We start from the raw sequence: 22265 nt of genomic DNA, 5'->3' as shown, positions 1-22265 counted from the left end.
ATTTTCATGCCAACCCTCCAGGATTGACCTGGAGTCGCCAGGAATTAAAGATTAAAATCTATGGTATGCTGTTGCGAGGAACCGGGGAGAAAATTTGTATTAATTAAGGTGTTTCTTCTGTTGTTGATTTCCTTATGCCTTCTCGTTATAAAATATTTCGGAGTTGTGGGGAAAAGGGAATGATTGGATAGGGCAAGCGATCATGTGATGAAACCTCCAAGAAGGCACCAAGGAGAGTAGGGAACCCTCAATGGAGTGGGTGTTCCATAAACGATTCCCAGAAGCTAGAGTTGACAGTTCCACATTACATTTTGTGAATGGAAACATTGAACCAGGGCAGAAATGAGGGTGAACGTTGACTGTTTTGGGGAGAGGGGAGTTCCCTCGCGGACAGGATGTCGAAATGTTGAATGTTTTCAGGGCGGGTTTGGAAGTCACGGACAGGGCATTGAACTGTTGAATGTTTTCAGGGGGGATGTTTCGACGTTGCGGACAGGATGTTTTTCAGCATCAAGAAAGAGTGGGAGTCGTCCTCCAAAGAAAACATGAGCGATGTCAGAGAGCTGATCCCAGACTTCTTCTACCTGCCTGATTTCCTGCTCAACCACAACCGTCTAGAATTTGGTACGTAAGTGAGAAAAAGGTGGAATTGACTTGAGTTTAGAAATCTCTTCTAGGATGTCTCAAAGTGCTCCACACTCAACAAATTACTTTGCCTCCACTCACTGTGAACGGGACGCCCGGCTTGCACACACAAAGCAGATCAGATGAAGGGCCAGTTAATATATTTTTGGTGGCATTGATTGAGGGAAGGATGTTTCCTAGGAATCCCTGCTCTTCATACTATCCCATGTCGGATGCCTACTTGATTCACTAGAAAAAGGCAGAGGGGCTCAAATCTTTTTGGAAGACGAGAATTCAAGTCCCAGGGGCCTGACTGGCCGGGTCAGCATGGTAGCACAGTGGTTAGCACAATTGCTTCAGAGCGCCATTGTCCCAGGTTCGATTCCCGGCTTGGGTCACTGTCTGTGCAGAGTCTGCACGTTCTCTCCGTGTCTGCGTGGGTTTCCTCCGGGTGCTCCGGTTTCATCCCACAGTCCAACGATGCGCAGGGTAGGGTGCTAAATTGCCCTTAGTATCCAAAAAGGTTAGGTGGGGTTACTGGGTAACGGCGATAGGGTGGAGGTGTGGGCTTAAGTAGGGTGCTCTTTCTAAGGGCTGGTGCAGACTCGATGGGTCGAATGGCTTCCTTCTGCACTGTAAATTCTATGATCTATGATGACTGAAATTGGTGAATTGGTTTTATGCAGTTTGGTGGATTAATTGCCAGTTACAGAGCTAAAGAAGATTAACATTGTATATTGCATTTATCTCCCAAGTATTGCCATGTGCCAAACCAATCTTTTTTTAACAAAATCCACTGTCCAAGTTAGGAGCCTGATTCAATCAGTTCCAGTAACGCTTGACACATTGCGGACTTCATTTTCCAGGCAATGCCAGACTATGTGGGCATGATGCCTGGCAATTAAAATCAATTATGCTGAAAGCACAGCTTTGCAAAATGTACCCACACATAATAACACTGAGAAATTAGTCAAAAAACAGCATTTTATTATCAATCAAAATTATTTTAACCGAATGTGAGATTTTTAAATATCGTGCATGCTTCATGCCATTTTCGATATTGCCACAGCATCAATCTGTTTTATATTACGGGGTCCATTTTACGATCAGCACTCACTGTGCAGAGGTACAGGTGATCGGAGCACACATGGGGGATATAAGGGCAAGCTTTGAGAGTCTGATTTGAGTTGAATGGTTGATTTTAATAATAATCTTTATTGTCACAAGTCGGCTTACATTAACACAGCAATGACGTTACTGTGAAAAGCCCCCTAGTCGCCACACTCCGCCGCCTGTTCGGGTACACCGAGGGAGAATTCAGAATGTCCAATTCACCTAACAAGCACGTCTTTCATGACTTGTGGGAGGAAACCGGAGCACCCGGAGGAAACCCACGCAGACACGGGGAGAACGTGCAGACTCCGCACAGATAGTGAGCCAAGCTGGGAACAGAGCCCGGGACCCTGGTGCTGTGAAGCAACAGTGCTACCCAATCTGTTACCATGCCGCCCAGAATGATTCATGGACACGGGCCTCCAAATCTCTTTGGACCTCCGCTGTTTCTAGTTTTAAGCCATTTTCGGTCTAACGTGGATGATCACACATTTCCTCACATTAATAAGTGAAGACTCCAACTGTGTACCCAATCTATTTGCAGGTTCCATGCAGGATGGGACTACCCTGGGAGATGTCATACTTCCTCCTTGGGCTAAAGGAGATGCTCATGAATTCATCCGACTGCATCGGATGGTAAGTACTTGTAGTTGTCTGGCTTGTTTTTCCTGTATTGACTACCACCCTTCACTAAGCTGACTGCGCTCAATGGGGCAGATATGTAGAAGGTAGGGACAAGGCATTATCCTAGACTGTGGCCAATACTTGCTGCCACTGACCTTCAGGACACAACCAGCGGCAGTTATTTCTCACCTCAGGGAGTTCGAAGCTCCCATCTGTTACCCCACGGTCGATGTGACTCACCCTACGGCCCTGTGTATTAATGTGCTCCGAATGAAAAGATTTCAGGCAAGATGCTAGTAACCTATGCCTCAGCATTCTAAGACGCAAACTGGCGCGTGTTGAGAGCACAAAGGATTGGATTGGATTGGATTTGTTTATTGTCATGTGTACCGAGGTACAGTGAAAAGTATTTTTCTGCAAGCAGCTCAACAGATAATTCAGTACAAGAGCAGCTACAAACAGTGCTGCTAGCACTCCAGTCAACTTAAGACTCCTCACAAAGCCTACACAGGTGCTTATATGGGCCCTCTCAATGAGCTATCATTGAAGGAGCTCATACTCCAATTGGCCAACCAATACTGCTAATTGGAGGTCATTACAGAATTAAACAAAATTCAAGAAAATACATAATAGGGCAAAACAAGATATGCAATGTAACTACATAAGCATTGGCATCGGCTGAAGCATACAGGGTGCAGTGTTAATGAGGTCAGTCAATAAGAGGGTCATTTAGGAGTCTGGTGACAGTGGGGAAGAAGCTGTTTTTGAGTCTGTTCGTGCGTGTTCTCAGACTTCTGTATCTCCTGCCCGATGGAAGAAGTTGGAAAAGTGAGTAAGCCGGGCGGGAGGGATCCTTGATTATGCTGCCTGCTTTCCCCCGGCAGCGGGAGGTGTAGATGGAATCCATGGATGGGAGGCAGGTTCGTGTGATGGACTGGGCGGTATTCACGACTCTCTGAAGTTCCTTGCGGTCCTGGGCCGAGCAGTTGCCATACCCAGGCTGTGATGCAGCCCGATAGGATGCTTTCTATGGTGCATCTGTAAAAGTTGGTAAGGGTTAATGTGGACATGCCGAATTTCCTTAGTTTCCTGAGGAAGTATAGGCGCTGTTGTGCTTTCTTGGTGGTAGCGTTGACGTGGGTGGACCAGGACAGATTTTTGGTGATGTGCACCCCTAGGAATTTGAAACTGCTAACCATCTCCACCTCGGCCCCGTTGATGCTGACAGGGGTGTGTCAGCACTAACCTCACGTTAGCGTACTAATGGCTGGTATTTTCTGACCCCGCCCACCAGTGGGATCTTCCGGACTTTTGGTGGCTGGCCTGCCGCACTCCCGTCGCGACGTGTCTCACCTCGGCGGGAACGGAAAATCCCGGCTATTGTCTTTGCTGTAATGATCTGCTCACGGGAAGCTCCCGTATTCATTTCTGCATTCCTCATTGTCCTCTCTTGCCTCCTCAGTTGCACACATCTCATTTTTAACCTCACTGAGGGAACGAATACATGAGGTGTTTTTCCATTGTCTTCCTCACGCGAGCTTCAAGGAAATACTTCCGGAAGGATCCTTTGTGAGGTTGTACCGCTTGCACCCTCACCACCGAAAATTTGCTGATCCCATCATTGGCCACGGCTCATGTCCCTGAGCACACTTACCCGCATATTGCAGATGCTGGAAGTCTGAATAACAAGCAGGAAATGCTGGATAACTCAGCAAGTCAGGCACTATCTGTGGAGAGAGAAACAAAAGTTAACATTTCATGTCAGAGCTTAAAGAAGTGGGGTGGGGGTGGGGGGGGGGGGTAGGAAGAGGAACATAATAAACAGCATAAAGCCTTTAGAAATGAATTGAAAATGAAAATCGCTTATTGTCACGAGGAGGCTTCAATGAAGTTACTGTGAAAAGCCCCTAGTCGCCACATTCCAGCGCCTGTCCGGGGAGGCTGGTACGGGCGGCATGAGGAGAGGTTGGATCAACTGGGTCTGCATTCTGGGGCAGCACGGTGGCGCAGTGGGTTAGCACTGCGGCCTCACGGCGCCGAGGTCCCAGGTTCGATCACGGCTCTGGGTCACTGTCCGTGTGGAGTTTGCACATTCTCCCCGTGTCTGCGTGGGTTTCGCCCCCACAACCCAAAGATGTGCAGGCTAGGTGGATTGGCCACGCTAAATTGCCCCTTAATTGGAAAAAAATGAATTGGCCACTCTAAATTTATAAAAGAAAATCTGGGTATGTATTCACTGGAATTTAGGGGAATGAGACGGGATCTCAGAGTGTAAAACACAGAGGTGGACAGACTGGATGGCGGAATGTTGTTTCCAATGGCTGGAGGTCTGGAACAAGGGCCACGGTCTCAGGATATTGGGTAGGCCATTTAGGGTTGAGATGAGGAGAAACCTCTTCACTCATAGGGTGTGAACCAGTGGAATTCTCTACCACAGAAGACTGTGGAGGCCAAGTCACTGAATATATTTAAGGAGAAATTCGATAGATTTCTAATGGTGCCAAGGGATATGGGGACAGCATGGAGGGGTATGGCGTTGAGATAGAAGAACATCCATGGTCATATTTTACAGAGAATTTACAATGCAGAAGGAGTCTATTCGGCCCATCAAGTCTGCACGGCCCTTGGAATTAGCACCCCATTTAAACCCACACCCGTAACCCAGTAACCCCACCTAACGTTTTGGACACGAGGGACAATTTAGCATGGCCAGTCCATCTAACCTGCATATCTTTGGACTGTGGGAAGAAACCGGGGCAACCGGAGGAAACCCATGCACACACGGGGAGAACGTGCAGACTCTGGACAGACAGTGACCCAAGCCAGGAATCGAACCTGGGAGCTGTGAAGCAACTATGCTAACCACTGTGCTATTGAATGGTGCAGCAGGACCGAAGGGCCAAATGGCCTCCTCCCGCTCCCATTTTCTATGTCTGTTTCTATATTGCAGTTTTCAAGCAATTTACTGGAGATTGTGGGGACAGTCTGGATGAGAGTTGACATCTGGGGAAAAGGAACATGAATAATGGAGGATGCAATAATTGTACTCTCATGATTACTTTCAGGTTACTAGGAAGAATGTGACCATTTTCTGTTTCTCCTTGGCTGTTCGCTGTGTTCGTTATCCAACCCTCCCAGCTCGCTAAATCAACCAGGCCTGAGCCACTTGCAAGGGCCAGGCAAAAGTAATGAGGGACAATCGGGGCTGTGCTGTGGGATCTTGTTCAGAGCTAATGTCAAATTAAATTTACAAAGGTTAAGAAAGAATGCAAGAGCTGTCGAGCAGAAGGAATGGGGCACTGCAGCAGGGTGCAGAACGAGAATTTCTAGAGAAGCGTGTTTCAGCGTGTGGGACTTATAACCTTACAAGGTAGTTGAGGAGAGCAGTGCAAAGGAATTTAAAAGGGACACCCGATACGTGCACAAGGAAGAAAGGAATGGAAGGCGTTTGGAGACACAAAGGAGCCTGGTTCCTGGGGCTCAATATAAAGAGAAAATGCTGATGGGGTCAGATGAAGGTGGGGTGGGGGGTGGTAAAGGAGGATCAAGTGGAGCATAGGCCCCACCATCAGAGTGTGGTGCTGAATGGGCTCTTTCTGCTGCACATCCTATGCAAATTGTTATTTAGGGGAGACGATGATATAGAACATAGAACACTACAGCCCAGTACGGGCCCTTCGGCCCTCGATGTTACGCCGACCTGGGAACCATCTGAAGCCTATCTGACCTACACTATTCCATTTTCATCCATATGCCTATCCAGTGACCACTTAAATGCCCTTAAAGTTGGCGAGTCTACTACTGTTGCAGGCAGGGCGTTCCACACCCCTACTACTCTCTGAGTAAAGAAACTGCCTCTGACATCTGTCCTATATCTATCACCCCTCAATTTAAAGCTATGTCCCCTCGTGTTGGTCATCACCATCCGAGGAAAAAGGCTCTCACTGTCCACCCTATCTAACCCTCTGACTATCTTATATGTCTCTATTAAGTCACCTCTCAGCCTTCTCCTCTCTAACGAAAACAACCTCAAGTCCCTGAGCCTTTCCTCGTAAGACCTTCTCTCCATACCAGGCAACATCCTAGTAAATCTCCTCTGAACCCTTTCCAAAGCTTCCACATCCTTCCTATAATGTGGTGACCAGAACTGCACGCAGTACTCCAGGTGCGGCCGCACCAGAGTTATGTATAGCTGCAGCATGACCTTGTGGCTCCGAAACTCAATCCCCCTGCTGATAAAGGCTAGCACACCATATGCCTTCTTAACAGCCCTATTAACCTGGGTGGCAACTTTCAGGGATTTATGTACCTGGATGCCGAGATCTCTCTGTTCATCTACACTACCAAGAATCTTGCCATTAGCCCAGTACTCTGCATTCCTGTTACTCCTTCCAAAGTGATGTTGTGGTATTGTCACTAGACCAGTAATCCAGAGGCCCAGAGTAATGCTCTGCGGTCCCGGGTTCAAATCCCACCACGGCGGATGGTGACATTTGAATTCATTTTTTTTTAAAATCTGGAATTAAAAGTCTAACGATGACCTTGAAACCATTGCCGATTGACGATAGGGCGCCACGGTAGCACAGTGGTTAGCACTGTTGCTTCACAGCGCCAGGGACCCGGGTTCGATTCCCGACTTGGGTCACAGTCTGTGATGAGTCTGCACGTTCTCCCCGTGTCTGCGTGGGTTTCCTCCGGTTTGCTTCCACAAGTCCCGAAAGACGTGCCTGTTAGATGAATCGGACATTCTGAATTCTCCCTCCGGGTACCCGAACAGGCGCCGTAGTGTGGCGATGAGGGAATTTTCACAGTAACTTCACTGCAGTGTTACCGTAAGTTTCCTTGTGACTCTAATAAAGATTAAAAACCCATCTGGTTCACTAATGTCCTTCAGGGAAGGAAATCTGCCGTCCTTACCCGGTCTGGCCTACATGTGACTCCAGACCCAGGCAACGATGCAGTTGACTCTAACTGCCCCCCCCCCCCTCCCCACTGAAATGGCCTATGAAGCCACTCAGTTCCAGGGTGATTAGGGATGGGCAATAAATGCTGGCCCAGCCAGCGATGCCCACACCCCGAGAATGAATTTGAAAAAGTGTTTGAAAGGCGTATTTTCACAGTGAGAATGCGTCAGTATTGCTCCTCCTGACAGCTGAGTAAAATCAGTACGCTTCTACCTTGGGAAAAACTGAAGGAAGAGTTGGTTGAGCTCGGGAACATAGAATTCCCTGGAGCTGCTGGTAGAGCCAGGGTTAACTGGGCCTGGCCTTGTCCATGAGTATAATACAGATTTAAGTGGTGATTAATAACCTCCACTCTCACCTTTGCAAATGCTAATCTGTTAATTGTTCGTCTAAATGGATCAATTTAATGTCTCATTATTTACTAACTACCAGCTTGGCCTGTAGAAATGTCAGACAAACGTGCTATAAGCTAGTCTTAATTTGTCTTATTATTGTAATTATGAAGCACTCAGGAGCTGGAACCTATTGGGATTGCGCTGACAGACCAGCTACACATCTGATACAGTTTAGCATTGAAGGGTTGGATTTTTTTTTTTCTCCCCAGGATGAATTCATTCTTGTGTCTGGCTCATTTTCTGCGCAATTGTGAGCTGAGCTTTACCCACGTGGCTTTTTGTGTCGAGTGGGCGGAGAGGGAGGAGCCCCACATATCGCATCAAGGAGGCCTGCAGCCCAGAGAGGGGCAACGTGTGCTCCCTTGTGTCCCTGCTCTCTCTCCGAAAGGCCTGCCAATGAGTTCCACTCCGCTGCAAATTGTCCCATTGAAGCGTTTCCCCAATTTCCTTTTGCGATTTACTATTTGAATCTGCTCCCACTACTCTTTCAGGCAATGCGTTCCAGCTCGCTTTATAAAGCAAAAATAAATCGCATCCTGGCCTTTGGTTCTATTGCCATTGGCTGCCTGGTTACTGATCTGCCGGCCAGCACAAACAGTTTCTCCTTATTTACTTAATAATTTAACAAATATATTCTTTCTTGGGATGTGGGTGTCGCTGGCTAGGCCAGCATTTGTATTGCCTATCCCTAATTGCCCCCCCCCCCCCCCCCCCCCCCCCATGAGCAGCCTTCTTGAGCGGCCGCTGTCCTTGTGGTGTAGGCCCACCCACAGTGCTGCTAGGGAGGTAAAACACTTTTGCATTGAAACATCTTTTAAAATCTTATTCAGACTCCATTAACTGAGGTCTTGCATCAATGGACTTTTCACCAGATGGATGGGACGGGATTCTTCGGTTCCCCCAGACGCGTGTGTCTCGGCGGCGCGCCATTCGCTGGTGGCAGGATACTCTCTTCCCGCCGCTTGTCAATGGGATTTCCCATTGAAGCCCTCCCCACGCTGCCGGGAACCCGCGGGTGGGAGTGCACTGCCAACGGGAAAAGCCGATCCCAACGGTTGAAGAATTCTGGCCTTGGTTTCACGGTGTCAGCTCTTACCTGTTATATAATTGGCCACCTCGCTGGAAATCTGATGATATCGGAGGATACATTTTTGCCGGGGCCGACCGAGCCTTTAACTAAAACGATGAGTGGCGGAGTTGTACTCCCTCCCGACTACGGAAATCCTGGCGTCTCTCGGCTGGTTTTAGGAGTGACACAAGGGAGTGTGGTGATGCATCACTGTAAATACACAAAGGGGTACTGTAAATACATGTAGACTAGCTAGACACTAGAGTGAGCACCATAAACATGACACACAGACACTCAACCAATAGATCAGTTAGCTAGGACACGACAAATGGGCATTCACGATACACACAGAGGTAACATGACCACAGGAGGGCATTACACCAACCCATATATAAAGGACACAACACACATGATCTGCCTCTTTCCAGTGGAGACAGTCAGTGAGTACAGACACAGGGTTGATTCAATATCACTCTCACCACGTGGATTGTAGCAGACTGGTTAGTCAGTCTGGGTAGCTATAGTAGGATTAGCAGTAGCATCGAACCCGAGTAATAGAAGTATATAGTTTAATAAACGTGTTGAAGTTATCTCCACGTCTGAACCTTCCTTTGTCAAGTGCATCACAAGGAAGCCGCTTATGCCACACTTAGAGCATAACAATACATGGTACCAGGAGTGAACTGTTTCAATCCATATAGCCATAACTCAGCGTACAATGACAACCAGCAACAGTACCCAGGCAAGATGTTCAAGATCCCGGTTCCGCAGCGGCTCCAGTGCCACGACGATCTCCGCGGAAACTGGCGGGCATTCCGGCAAAGGTTTGAAATCTTCCTGGTAGCAGCCGACCTACAAGATGTGGCTGATGCTGAAAAGACAGAGCTTCTGCTCACCGTCGCCAGTGCCGGAGCAGAAGAAATCTTTTAAAAATTCAAGTTGTCCAAAAGGCAAGACAGGAGCAACTTCCAGGCAGTCCTGGACAAATTCGGTAAATACTGTGAGGAAAACACACTCCAACCAGCAAGAAAAGGTAAGAGAAGCGTCAGTACTCACCACGAGGCTGAGAACCCAGAGCAGAGAACAAAAAGCGAAACAGATGGGAGAAAGAGACATGGGGGTCTACCCTTGACAGATGTAGCTCACGCATAAGTAATATTAAACCGATGAGCGGGACTCACCTCGTCTGCCATTGATCGCTCCTCCAACCTCAGTGAAAGATAAGACTGGGAGAGTCACCTATCTATAGAAATTAAAAGCATCTCAGCAACCCACACTTTTGAAATGTGCATAGTACTTCAGTTGTTCTGCAGCATTCAACTCTGCAAGATATCCCCTTTCCTGGTGGCCTCCTTACTGCTGTCAGCTAAACCCTAATGTTTGGCACTTACTCAACACAAAACATCCAGCTTATCTGGGCCAAAAGTACAGTCTAATTGGGATGGTATTTTTAACCCTCCGCTTTCTCCTCCTCCTCAGCTCCCAAAGTCAGCGTCTCACGTTGGAATCTGTTTCCATGGGTACTGGCAACTTGCCAGCACTTTGATTACACAAATATTCTCTGTGTCTAGACGGTAGTCACAGCAGGATATTCAACCACAGGAGTGTCACAGCAGAGCCCTACCTTGTGAACACAAATTGTGCCCGACATTATGACAGCGAGCACACACCGAAAATGTCCTTTGTTGGCGGGAAACTGCTTTGGGACGTCCTGCAAGGCGCCCTAGAAACACAAGTCTTTCTTTCCTAAACATAATTCTACCATCGGAAGAATCGTGGGTCTACTTTTTTTAACTGCCCTGCTTGGGGGCAGTTCAAATTCCTCTACTACCTTTTTTTTTCCTTTTTTAAAAATTTAGATTACCCAATTATTTTTTCCAATTAAGGGGCAATTTAGCGTGGCCAATCCACCTACTCTGCCCATTTTTTTGGGTTGTGGGGGCGAAACCCACGCAGACACGGGGAGAATGTGCAAACTCCACACGGACGGTGACCCAGAGCCGGGATTCGAACCTGGGACCTCAGCGCCGTGAGGCAGCTGTGCTAACCACTAGGCCACTGTGCTGCCTGCTCTACTACCTCTTTAATTACATGAGGAGATACAAACAAAGACAATTAAAGAAAATATTGGGCTGTACATCGCCTCAAGCCCGCTTTGCCATTTAATATGATCATGGCTGCTCGATGGCCTCAATTTCACTTTCTCACCTACTTCGATTATCTGAGGAATCAAAAAGTGCCTATCTCGGCCTTAAAGCTATTTAATAGGGAAACGTGCTCTTTCAGAGGGTCAATGCAGACTCGATGGGCCGAATGGCCTCCTTCTGCACTGTAGGGATTCTTTGAAATTCTGAAATCCCCTTGAGCAGAAAATGTCAAAAAAAGATTCACAAAACTTTGAATGAAGAAATTTCTCCTCATCCCAACCCTTACCCCCCCACCACCACCACCATTCTTACCCAAAGTCTGTGCCTCAACATTCCAGGTTACCCAGCCAGGGGAAACAGCCTCTCAGGGTCCGTCCTGTGAAGCCCATTCGGAACCTTATTTGCTTCAAAGAGAATTTTTGATTTTGCTGAAAAGGGGACACGTTGTCGAAGTTTTTTGCCTTGCACTCATCAGGACAAATTGTAAGAATACCAAATCTCAGAGGGGACAACAACATATACTGCATGAGGAGAGGGTGCTGATTGATTGGCAAGTGGACTCTGAGGATTCCCATACCAGCCTCCCCGAACAGGCGCCGGAATGTGGTGACTAGGGGCTTTTCACAGTAACTTCATTTGAAGCCTACTTGTGACAATAAGCGATTTTCATTTTAATTTCTTTTCGATTGGTAGAGGCAGTACTGTGCTTTTGTTTTGGAGAAATGAGAATTGTTTTCCTTGGTCAAAGGAAGGTTGGGATGAGATTCCATAGAGGTATTCAGAGTCCTAATGAGTCCAGACGGAGTAGAGAGGGAGAAACTGTTCTCACTCATGCAAGGACTGAGAACGAGAGGGAACTTAACCAGGCTCTTTCGAGAATTATTACGCAGCCTTCCTAGGATATATCTGCATTCCACCAATTCTGGCCCGAGCACATCCTTGATTTGTATCGCTCCACTTTTGGTGGCCAAGTCTTCAACTACCAAGGGCCTAAACTCTAGAATTCCCTCATCTCCACCTCATTTTCAATTAGATGCTCCTTTCGACCTACTTCTTTGGCCAGTCTCCTGTCCTATCCCCTTACGTGGCAGGATGTCAGACTTCTGTGAAGTGTCTTGGGACATTTAACTATGTGAAAGGTGTTATATTACTGTCGTTGTTGTTGGGGAGCAGAATCCTCACCCGTTTATATGGCAACGTCAAAAGGTCCCAGCAGTGGTTAGCACTGTTGCCTCACGGTGCCGAGAACTCGGATTTGATCCCGGTCCCGGGTCACTGTCCGTGTGGAGATTGCACATCTCCCCGTGTCTGTATTGGTCTCACCACTACAACCCAAAGATGTGCAGGGTAGGTGGATTGGCCACGCTAAATTGCCCCTTAATTGGAAATAAAGAATTGGGTAAATTAATTTTTTTAAAATGTCTTTGCCTCAACCTCCTCACACCTTGTGTGTGTGTGTGTGTGTGTGGGGGGGGGGGGGGTGTGGAGTAGGGTCCGGAGATGTGGGGTGGCTTGGGGGTGTGTGGGGTGGGTGGGAGTGGGCAGGGTTGGGTGGGAAGGGGGTGTGAGGTGGGAGAGGTTTGAGGGTTGGGTCGAGGGGGCTGTGGGGTGGAGGTATGTGGGGTGGGCTGTAGGGTGGAATGGTGTGGGGAGGTGTGGGATGCGGTGGGGAGATGTGGGATGGGGTGGGGAGGTGTGGGAAGGTGTGGGATGGGGTGGGAAGGTGTGGGATGAGGTGGGGAGGTGTGGAATGGGGTGGGGAGGTGTGGGAAGGTGTGGGATGGGGTGGGGAGATGTGGGATGGGGTGGGGAGGTGTGGGAAGGTGTGGGATGGGGTGGGAAGGTGTGGGATGAGGTGGGGAGGTGTGGAATGGGGTGGGGAGGTGTGGGAAGGTGTGGGATGGGGTGGGGAGAAGTGGGATGGGGTGGGAAGGTGTGGGATGGGGTGGAGGTATGTGGGGTGGGCTGTAGGGTGGAATGGTGTGGGGAGGTGTGGGATGCGGTGGGGAGATGTGGGATGGGGTGGGGAGGTTTGGGAAGGTGTGGGATGGGGTGGGAAGGTGTGGGATGAGGTGGGGAGGTGTGGAATGGGGTGGGAAGGTGTGGGATGGGGTGGGGAGATGTGGGATGGGGTGGGAAGGTGTGGGATGGGGTGGGTATGTGGGGGGGGGGGGGTAGCTGTGAGTCATGCCAACAATTTTGGGTTGGATTTCTCCCTGGGTTACATTAAATGGCAGTGTGCTACAGCCCTTATCATAGAACATAGACACAGAACAGTACAGCACAGAACAGGCCCTTCAGCTCTCGAAGTTGTGCCGAGCTTTGTCTGAAACCAAGATCAAGCTATCCCACTCCCTGTCATTGTGGTGTGCTCCATGTGTCTATCCAATAACCGCTTGAAAGTTCCTAAAGTGTCCGACTCCACTATCATAGCAGGTAGTCCATTCCACACTCTAACCACTCTCTGAGTAAAGAACCTACCTCTGACATCCCTCCTATATCTCCCACCCTGAACCTTATAGTTATGCCCCCTTGTAACAGCTACATCCATCCAAGGAAATAGTCTCTGAATGTCCACTCTATCTATCCCCCTCATCACCGTATAAACCTCTATTAAGTCGCCTCTCCTCCTCCTCCACTCCAAAGAGAAAAGACCTAGCTCCCTCAACCTTTCCTCATAAGACTTACCCTCCAAACCAGGCAGCATCCTGGTAAATCTTCTTTGATCTTTCTTAAGGACTTGAAAGGTTTCGTTCATCAGACATTAACAACAGTTTCAGAATGCAGTGGTCAGCTATTCGCCCTCAGACTCCAGAACGAAACTGTTACTTAAGCACATCCACTGAGAGTAATATTTTACCATCAGTTGCATCAGGTCATCCCTCAGGAAAGCCCTCAAGTGAGAAGAAACTAATTTGCATCTATCGCATCGAATGAATTATTTTAGACTTGTGGTCATTATTGGTGTGGAGGCCGACACAACAGAGAACTTGGTTTCGCAAATGGGAAATGAGGCCGTTTGTTTGAATGATGGTGATTGACATTAACCAGGGCACAGGATAATTCCCTGGTCATCCTCGAATAAAACAGTGCCATCTTGACCTTCACCTGAATTGGCAGACTGGGCCTGGGTTTAAGATCTCATCCATTAGATGGCACCTCTGGCAATGTGGCACTCTGTCAGTACAGCATGGATCTTAAACTACCAAGTCCTTGGGAAGGGGGCTGAATCCATAACCATATGATGACAACTTCGCCCAAAGTTATATTGTACCAAAGTGCTGCTGGAGGTAATACAACAAACATCTTTTTAGAATAAGTATGATGCCCTAAGGCGTGGGAAGGTGTGGGATGGGGTGGGGAGAAGTGGGATGGGGTGGGAAGGTGTGGGATGGGGTGGAGGTATGTGGGGTGGGCTGTAGGGTGGAATGGTGTGGGGAGGTGTGGGATGCGGTGGGGAGATGTGGGATGGGGTGGGGAGGTTTGGGAAGGTGTGGGATGGGGTGGGAAGGTGTGGGATGAGGTGGGGAGGTGTGGAATGGGGTGGGAAGGTGTGGGATGGGGTGGGGAGATGTGGGATGGGGTGGGAAGGTGTGGGATGGGGTGGGTATGTGGGGGGGGGGTAGCTGTGATTCATGCCCTTTATATAAAGCTCTTCAGATATATAATTGTTTTACCAGAAGTGTTAACACATGCAAATAAATAATTGCAATGGTGCAAGTCTAAAATAAAAGACGTTACAGAATAAACGGGTTCTTTCTTGTATCTGACACTTTGTTCCCTTCTCTCCTCATAGGCATTGGAAAGTGATTATGTCTCTGCCCACCTCCATCACTGGATAGATCTGATATTTGGCTACAAGCAGCAGGGTTCAGCCGCAGTGGAAGCAGTTAATGTTTTCCATCCTTACTTCTACGAGGATCAGGTTGACCTCAGTACTATAAAAGACCCTTTGAGAAAACGTACCATCATGGGTTTTGTCAGTAACTTTGGACAGATCCCTAAACAGGTACAGGTTAAAAGGGTCTCCCTGTTTTGAAATTTTATCGCAGCCGTTTTCTTTGGGTTTTGTGCACTGCAATGTTTTTATTTGGTCAGATTTATTTGATTGAAAGACACCAGTTTTACATGAGAGATGGGCAAATTTTGCAGTTACCACAGAGAGCAGCAAAAAAATCCAGCAAGAAGTTATAGAGTTTGATTTATGTTTTTGCTGAATGTCTCAATGATAAGATTGCTAGACTTGTATGTTTAAACATGAACCATTTATTGTTAATCTTTAACTATATACAGATCCCAGAATGGCACCCCATGCATGGTGCTGCCACTCCCATGCAGGCTGCTTCTAGATTGCTCTCTCAATCTATCACCATGTGACTCTATACATCATACCCTGGGCCACCTTATTCTCCAGCCCCACATTAAAAGGGCTGGTTTAGCTCAGTGGCCTGGACAGCTGGTTTGTGATGCAGAACAAAGCCAGCAGCGCGGGTTCAATTCCCGTACCAGCTTACCCCAGTAGGCGCCGGAATGTGGTGTCTCGTGGCTTTTCATAGTAACTTCATACTTGTGACAATAAAAGCTTATTATTATTATAACTCTTGCTCTTCAAGCACTTTTACTTACAATGGCATGCAGGTTCCCGCAACATCATACAACTCCGATCACTTAATATTGTTACCTGCATTTTAAAGAAAAGAGAATTTATCCAACATTTTATTTTATTCACCATTTAAAATAAATAAACATATTCACAGTTTAAAGTAAGCATTTTTGACAAGTTGATAGCAATGTGAAGAACCTGGCTGTTTAATCACCTCAATTCAAATGAAATGAAAATCGCTTATTGTCACAAGTAGGCTTCAAATGAAGTTGAAATGAAAATGAAAATCGCTTATTGTCACGAGTAGGCTTCAATGAAGTTACTGTGAAAAGCCCCTAGTCGCCACATTCCGGCGCCTGTCCGGGGAGGCTGGTACGGGAATCGAACCGTGCTGCTGGCCTGCTTGGTCTGCTTTAAAAGCCAGCGATTTAGCTGTGAGCTAAACCAGCCCCTAGCTAAACCAGCCCCTACTGTGAAAAGCCCCTAGTGGCCACATTCCGGCGCATGTTCGGGGAGGCTGGTACGGGAATTGAACCGTGCTGCTGGCCTGCCTTGGTCTGCTTTCAAAGCCGGCGATTTAGCCCTGTGCTAAACCAGCCCCTGTGGGGTTGTGCTCTCGAATCAGATGCTTCAATCTGCATTTATACCGTCGCTCTCGAGGTTGTTGTATTCAGAAACCAATCTTGTACCAGCACAAAAAGTACAGCATAACTGTAAACATGTTCTGTTACTGCGAGGAGCGAGGAGCCTTTACAAAGGAGCTTTAAAGAGAGGAACTTAGGGGGCGGCACGGTGGCGCAGTGGTTAGCACTGCTGCCTCACGACGCCGAGGACCCGGGTTCGATCCCGGCCCCGGGTCACTGTCCGTGTGGCATTTGCACATTCTCCCCGTGTCTGCGTGGGTCTAACCCCCGCAACCCAAAGATGTGCAGGACAGGCTGATTGGCCACGATTAATTGGAAAAAAAAAAATTGGGTATTCCAAATTAAAAATAAACATCAAGCGAGTAACTTTAGGACCTGTCAGATTTTATCCATTGACAGTTGCGGGAATGTACGGCAGAGGTGCTGGCAGATTGCTCATGAATCATCTCCAAACCAGCCTGACTAAGTGGCGGTGAGTTATTTTTCAGAGATAATCTTCATTCCACCTGACACCGGTTAAATAGGCAGGCTGGCAAACGAACATAAGTGGCGTCTTGATAGATAAAGAGACTGACGGGGGGGTTTTCCTTTCCTTTCAATTCAGCTGTTCAATAAAGCTCACCCTGCACGCATCGTCCAAGGGAAGCACTCTTTGGCGAAGGAATTAGCTGCCTCATCTCCCGCTGTCCTACCCTTCTTCTATCACCTGCAGAATCTGAAGCCCTCCAGTGTTCCTGTAAGAGGTATTTAAAATGCTGATCAATAGGTTCTGGTGCCTCATTTTGACAAAGCCAGGTGGGTCAACGTGTCAACGAAAAGCATTCAAGACGCTGGTTAGTGGGGAGTGACGATCTTGACACATTCTACCATTCACAGCCAGCCAGGTTAGCCACCAACAGGTCCAGGCAGCGAGCGATCCGGGGGGGGTCTTCCGTGGCTAGGTTTGCGGCCTGGCCTTAGAGACAGAGCACGCAGCGTCGGCTGGCACGGTCCCTGCGTGCTCGATGGGCAGCGGCTGGGGTGTTTTATTGATTTCCCTTGGTCACATTGGCCGGCTCCCGGGACGGAGAATCCCGCTGCGGCAGGGGCACGCCGCAAATGAGTGTGGCGGGACGGAGAATTCCGCCCTTGATGTTTAAAATTTCCTTTGAAATTCCTTTTGATGCAGTAACCCTCTAAAGGGCTGCACTTTCAATATATCCTTCAATTTCTTGATTTAGTTTAATTATATTGTCCAAAATAGTATAAACATGGATCGGTTGGGTCGCATGGTGGCGCAGTAGTTAGCACTGCTGCCTCACGACCCTGAGGATCCAAGTTCGAACCCCGCTGCGGGTCACTGTCTGTGTGGAGTTTGCACATTCTCCTCGCTCCTGCGTGGGTCTCACCCCCACAACCCCCACCAAAAAAATGCAGGGTAGGTGAATTGCCCATGCTAAATTGTCCCTTAATTGGCAAAAAAGGATTGGGTGCCCAAATTTACTTATTTTTGAATGTATTGGGTTGAAACAGATTATTTTCTGATTATTGGGTGAGGAGGCGCGTGTTTACAATGTGTATATCTGTAAATAAATGTTATAAGAGTGTGTAAAGATTTGATCCCGTTCTATCTTTCCCCATGCCGAATGTACCACCTCATCCCTCACTCATAATACTATACGCAATTGATTTTACACAGAATTATTGAAGGGAGCTGTTGGCCACATTGTAAATACTGAAAAGGGGGTCCTTGCTGTGGAGAAGAATAAATTACTGGTACCGCCAGAGTGGAACAAGGTCTTCTCCTGGGGTTATGATGACTTCAGCTGCTCCCTGGGAAACCATGGTGCCGAAAAGGTATGTGAAATCCATAAATAACCAAAAAGCCACGATTGTTTTGTCTGCCTTTTGTGTGTTAAATCGAAGCCCTGCTTGTCAACCAAGGTTAGTAAAAGCCATCATCACTGAAACAGGCTGCCGGGACACGGAGGGTTGATATGGACTCGAAACGTGAACTCTGTTTTCCTCTCTCCACGGACGCTGCAAGACCTGCTGGGTTTTTCCAGCTTGTTGCGTTTTTCGCAGGATGTTATCTGATTTCTAATTGTGGGATCTTCCTGTGTGCACATTTGCTGCCCCATTTCTTGCGGCATTAACTAAACTTCAAAAAAGTGGCTCTGAAGAGCTTCTTGGATGCCCTGAGACTGTGAATGGTCGTTTATCAATGCAGGATTGTTATATCGAGGATTGCGGAGCCAGATTCAGGGCTCATGCAAAAGTGCCGTAGTTTTAAATGAACTCGCTATCATATCTTATCTCAAGGTCGTAGCACAATGCCAATTGACGCTGGGATGACTTTGTTTTGTGATCCTTAGCCTATCTGCCGTAAATCTTGTATAAAGAACAAACTGTAATGCAGGCGAATGCAGCTGCCAATTCATACACAGCAAGATCCCACAGATAACAATGAGATCATGAAATGAAAAAATGAAAATCGCTTATTGTCACGAGTAGGCTTCAATGAAGTTACTGTGAAAAGCCCCTAGTCGCCACATTCCGGCGCCTGTCCGGGGAGGCTGTTACGGGAATCGAACCGTGCTGCTGGCCTGCTTGGTCTGCTTTAAAAGCCAGCGATTTAGCCCAGTGAGCTAAATCAGCTCGGGCTTCATATTTGAGATAACTGTTGGCCTGAACACCAGGGGGCACTCCACTCTTCTTCGTTGAATAGTTAAACGGGGTCAGCTACATCCACGTAGGCCGTGTTTTGCTGTCTCCTCCCAAAGAATAGGGGCCGGTTTTGCTCAGTTGGCCGGACAGCTGGTTTGTGATGCGGAGTGACGCCAACAGGGTGGGGGCAATACCCGCACCGGCGGAGGTTATTCATGAAGGCCCTGCCTTCTGAACCTTGACCCTCGTCTGAGGTGTGGTGACCCTCAGGTTAAATCGCCACCAGTCAGCTCTCTCTCTCTACCTGAAAAGGAAAGAGCAGCCTACAGTCCTCCGGGGTCTGTGGTGAGTTTAATTTCATTCATGCCAAAGACCGCATCTCCGATACTGCAGCTTCGGTGTGTGTGGCTCCGGAGTGTCAGCCCCGGGCGAACAGCAGCAGGGAGAAGAGTGGGCTAATTGAATTGTGCAGCTGAGCTAGGAAGTGGATTGGGTCCAGTGGGGTGGAATGCCAGGAGCAAAGGGCAACCAGTCAAACAACGCTGCTTCAATCGCCCGTACGCTGCAATGACGGGTTAACACAAGCTAATTGAAAATCAAAGACCAGCTAAAATGAAATTGAGTCATAAAAACGTTGCCTGATTTCTGATACAGGTTCTAACGATGTTTGAATGCCTGTCCGACTGGGGGCAGTGCTTGTGCGCTGCATGTCCAGCACCTACAACTGTTATCACAGGAGGGACGAGCAGTGTGATATGCGTGTGGGACATTACAGCCAGCAAAGAAAGAGCAAAAAGCATGATTCTGAGAGAGGTACGTTCCTGCTGTTTTCTGCCTGCCTGCTATCCAACGTGCACGCCACAATGTGACGATGCCTTCCGCAAATGACCCCACCCAAGGCCAATCTTCTTCATGTTTCGACTCAGTTTGCTACCTAATGCGAATCAGGAGCAGGAATAGGCTATTCGGCCACCCGAGCTTGCTCCATCATTCAATCATAGATCATAGAATTTACAGTGCAGAAGGAGGCCATTCGGCCCATCGAGTCTGCACCGGCTCTTGGAAAGAGCACCCTACCCAAGGTCAACACCTCCACCCTAACCCAATAACCCCACCCAACGCTAAGGGCAATTTTGGACACTAAGGGCAATTTATCATGGCCAATCCACCTAACCTGCACATCTTTGTGACTGTGGGAGGAAACCGGAGCACCCGGAGGAAACCCACGCACACACGGGGAGGATGTGCAGACTCCGCACAGACAGTGACCCAAGCCGGAATTGAACCTGGGACCCCGGAGCTGTGAAGCCATCAGGTCAGGACTGACCTGATAGCAGTCTCAAAGCCACTTTTCTGCCTTCACCCCACCCCTCCCCATAGCCTTTGACGCCCCTTGATAGTCATGAACCTATCCACTTCCAGCTTCAAAATATGAAATGAAAATCCTTTTTCCTCGGATGGTGATGTCCAGCACGAGGGGACATCGCTTTAAATTGAGGGGAGATAGATATAGGACAGATGTCAGAGGTAGGTTCTTTACTCAGAGAGTAGTGAGGGCGTGGAATGCCCTGCCTGCAAGAGTAGTGGACTTGCCAACATTAAGTGCATTCAAATGGTCATTGGATAGGCATATGGATGATAAGGGAATAGTGTAGATGGGCTTTAGATTGGTTTCACAGGTCGGCGCAACATCGAGGGCCGAAGGGCCTGTACTGCTCAATGTTCTATGTTAATCGCTTATTGTCACAAGTAGGCTTCAAATGAAGTTACTGTGAAAAGCCCCTAGTCGCCACATTCCGGCGCCTGTTCGGGGAGGCTGGTACGGGAATTGAACTGTGCTGCTGGCCTGCCTTGGCCTGCTTTAAAAGCCAGCTCTTTCTCCCTGTGCTAAACCAGTGACCCTGCCTCTTCCACTCTCTTGCGCAGTAGAATTCCACACACTTGCAATCCTCTGAGAGAAAAGACGATGCTCTGCATCTCCGTCTTAAAGAGGAGACCCCCTTATTATGAGACTGTGCCTCCTGGTTCCGGTCTCTCCCCCAAGGGGAAACATTCTTTCAGCATCCACCCTGTCAAGTCCCCTCCGGATCCTATATCTTTCAGTAAGGTCGCCTCTCATTCTTCCAAACTCCAACCTGCCCAACCTTTCCTCATATGAAACCCCCCCCATCCCAGGGATCAGTCAAGTGAACTTTCTTGGATAGAAGCGTAGTGGTAATAATAATAATCTTTATTAATGTCACAAGTAGGCTTACATTAACACTGCAATGAAGTTACTGTGAAAAGCCCCTAGTCTCCACATTCCGGCGCCTGTTCGGGTACACAGAGGGAGAATTCAGAATGTCCAATTCATGTGGGAGAAAAGCATTGCTTTTCAATTACCGCAGTCAGCTCAAAACGCATAGATGGCATTTATTAAAAACATTAAGGTTAAATGCCTTGGTGTAAATTCTCACTCACCAAAATGCGCAGCTGGACCCAAATAATTCAGATTTTTTGCGTTGTTTCTGATGTATTCTTGAGAGCCTCTACCCAGTGATAAAACACCAAGATGGTGAAACTAAATATCCAATCATTATTTTAAGAGCAATGCAAAGTCAGTGAGTACAGAAAAACAACAACTTCAGAGTATCATAGAATTTACAGTGCAGAAGGAGTCCATTCGGCCCATCGAGTCTGCACTGGCCCTTACAAAGAACACCCGACTGAAGCCCAGGTATCTACCCTATCCTCATAACCCAGTAACCCCCATTTTTTGGACACTGTTTAAAAACATTTTTGGACACTAAGGGCAATTTAGCATGGCCAATCCACCTAACCTGCACATCTTTGGACTGTGGGAGGAAACCGAAGCACCCGGAGGAAACCCACGCAGACACAGGGATAACGTGCAGGCTCCGCACAGCCAATGACCTAAGACAGGAATCGAACCTAGTACTCTGGCGCTGTGAAGGAACAGTGCTAACCGCTGTGCTACCGTGCCATCACTGGGCCAGTAATCCAGAGGCCCAGGCGAATACTCCGGGGACATGGCTTCAAATCCCACAATGGCAGCTGGAGGAATATAAATACAATTAATGAATCTGGAATATATGTGAAGCGGGCCTCAGTGATGGTGAGCAGGAAACTATCACTGATTGTCCCAAAAACCCATTGACATCCTACAGGGAAGGAAATCTGCCTCCCCTAACTTGCCGGGCCTCCATGTGACCCAAGGCCCAGAACAATGCAGTTGTCAAGGCTACGGACCTTGCTGGAAAATGGGGCTAGAATAGAAAGGTGCTTAATGGCTGACATAGACAAGAAGGGCCGAAGGGCCTCTTTCTGTGATGTAAACCTCCTGACTCTTAACTGCCCTCTGAAATGGCCGAGCAAGCCAGACTGTTCAAGGGCAATTAGGGATGGCCAATAGATGATAGACGCAGCCAGCGACACC

At 48.1% G+C, this 22265-nt stretch overlaps 1 protein-coding gene and 1 long non-coding RNA gene across 3 annotated transcripts in view; one reads left to right on the top strand and one right to left on the bottom strand.

Annotated features, from left to right (window-relative positions):
- Positions 1-22265, top strand: part of wdfy4 (WDFY family member 4) — a 292745-nt gene that overhangs the window by 249329 nt on the left and 21151 nt on the right. For both annotated transcript variants that reach the window (XM_038782904.1, XM_038782905.1), the window contains 6 exons: positions 471-624; positions 2282-2373; positions 14733-14945; positions 16788-16926; positions 17862-18019; positions 19484-19642. In XM_038782904.1, the coding sequence (XP_038638832.1) occupies positions 471-624; positions 2282-2373; positions 14733-14945; positions 16788-16926; positions 17862-18019; positions 19484-19642 (915 nt within the window). The remainder of the gene's footprint in view (positions 1-470; positions 625-2281; positions 2374-14732; positions 14946-16787; positions 16927-17861; positions 18020-19483; positions 19643-22265) is intronic.
- LOC119956072 lies at positions 3521-10255 on the bottom strand. The gene is made up of 3 exons (XR_005458580.1): positions 9971-10255; positions 8817-8999; positions 3521-4088 (listed from the first exon to the last, which is right to left on the bottom strand). It is a non-coding gene; the product is annotated as an uncharacterized LOC119956072 (long non-coding RNA).

Source organism: Scyliorhinus canicula, chromosome 22, assembly GCF_902713615.1.
Source record: "Scyliorhinus canicula chromosome 22, sScyCan1.1, whole genome shotgun sequence".
Lineage (NCBI taxonomy): Eukaryota > Metazoa > Chordata > Chondrichthyes > Carcharhiniformes > Scyliorhinidae > Scyliorhinus > Scyliorhinus canicula.
This window is presented reverse-complemented; position numbering and strand designations above follow the sequence as displayed.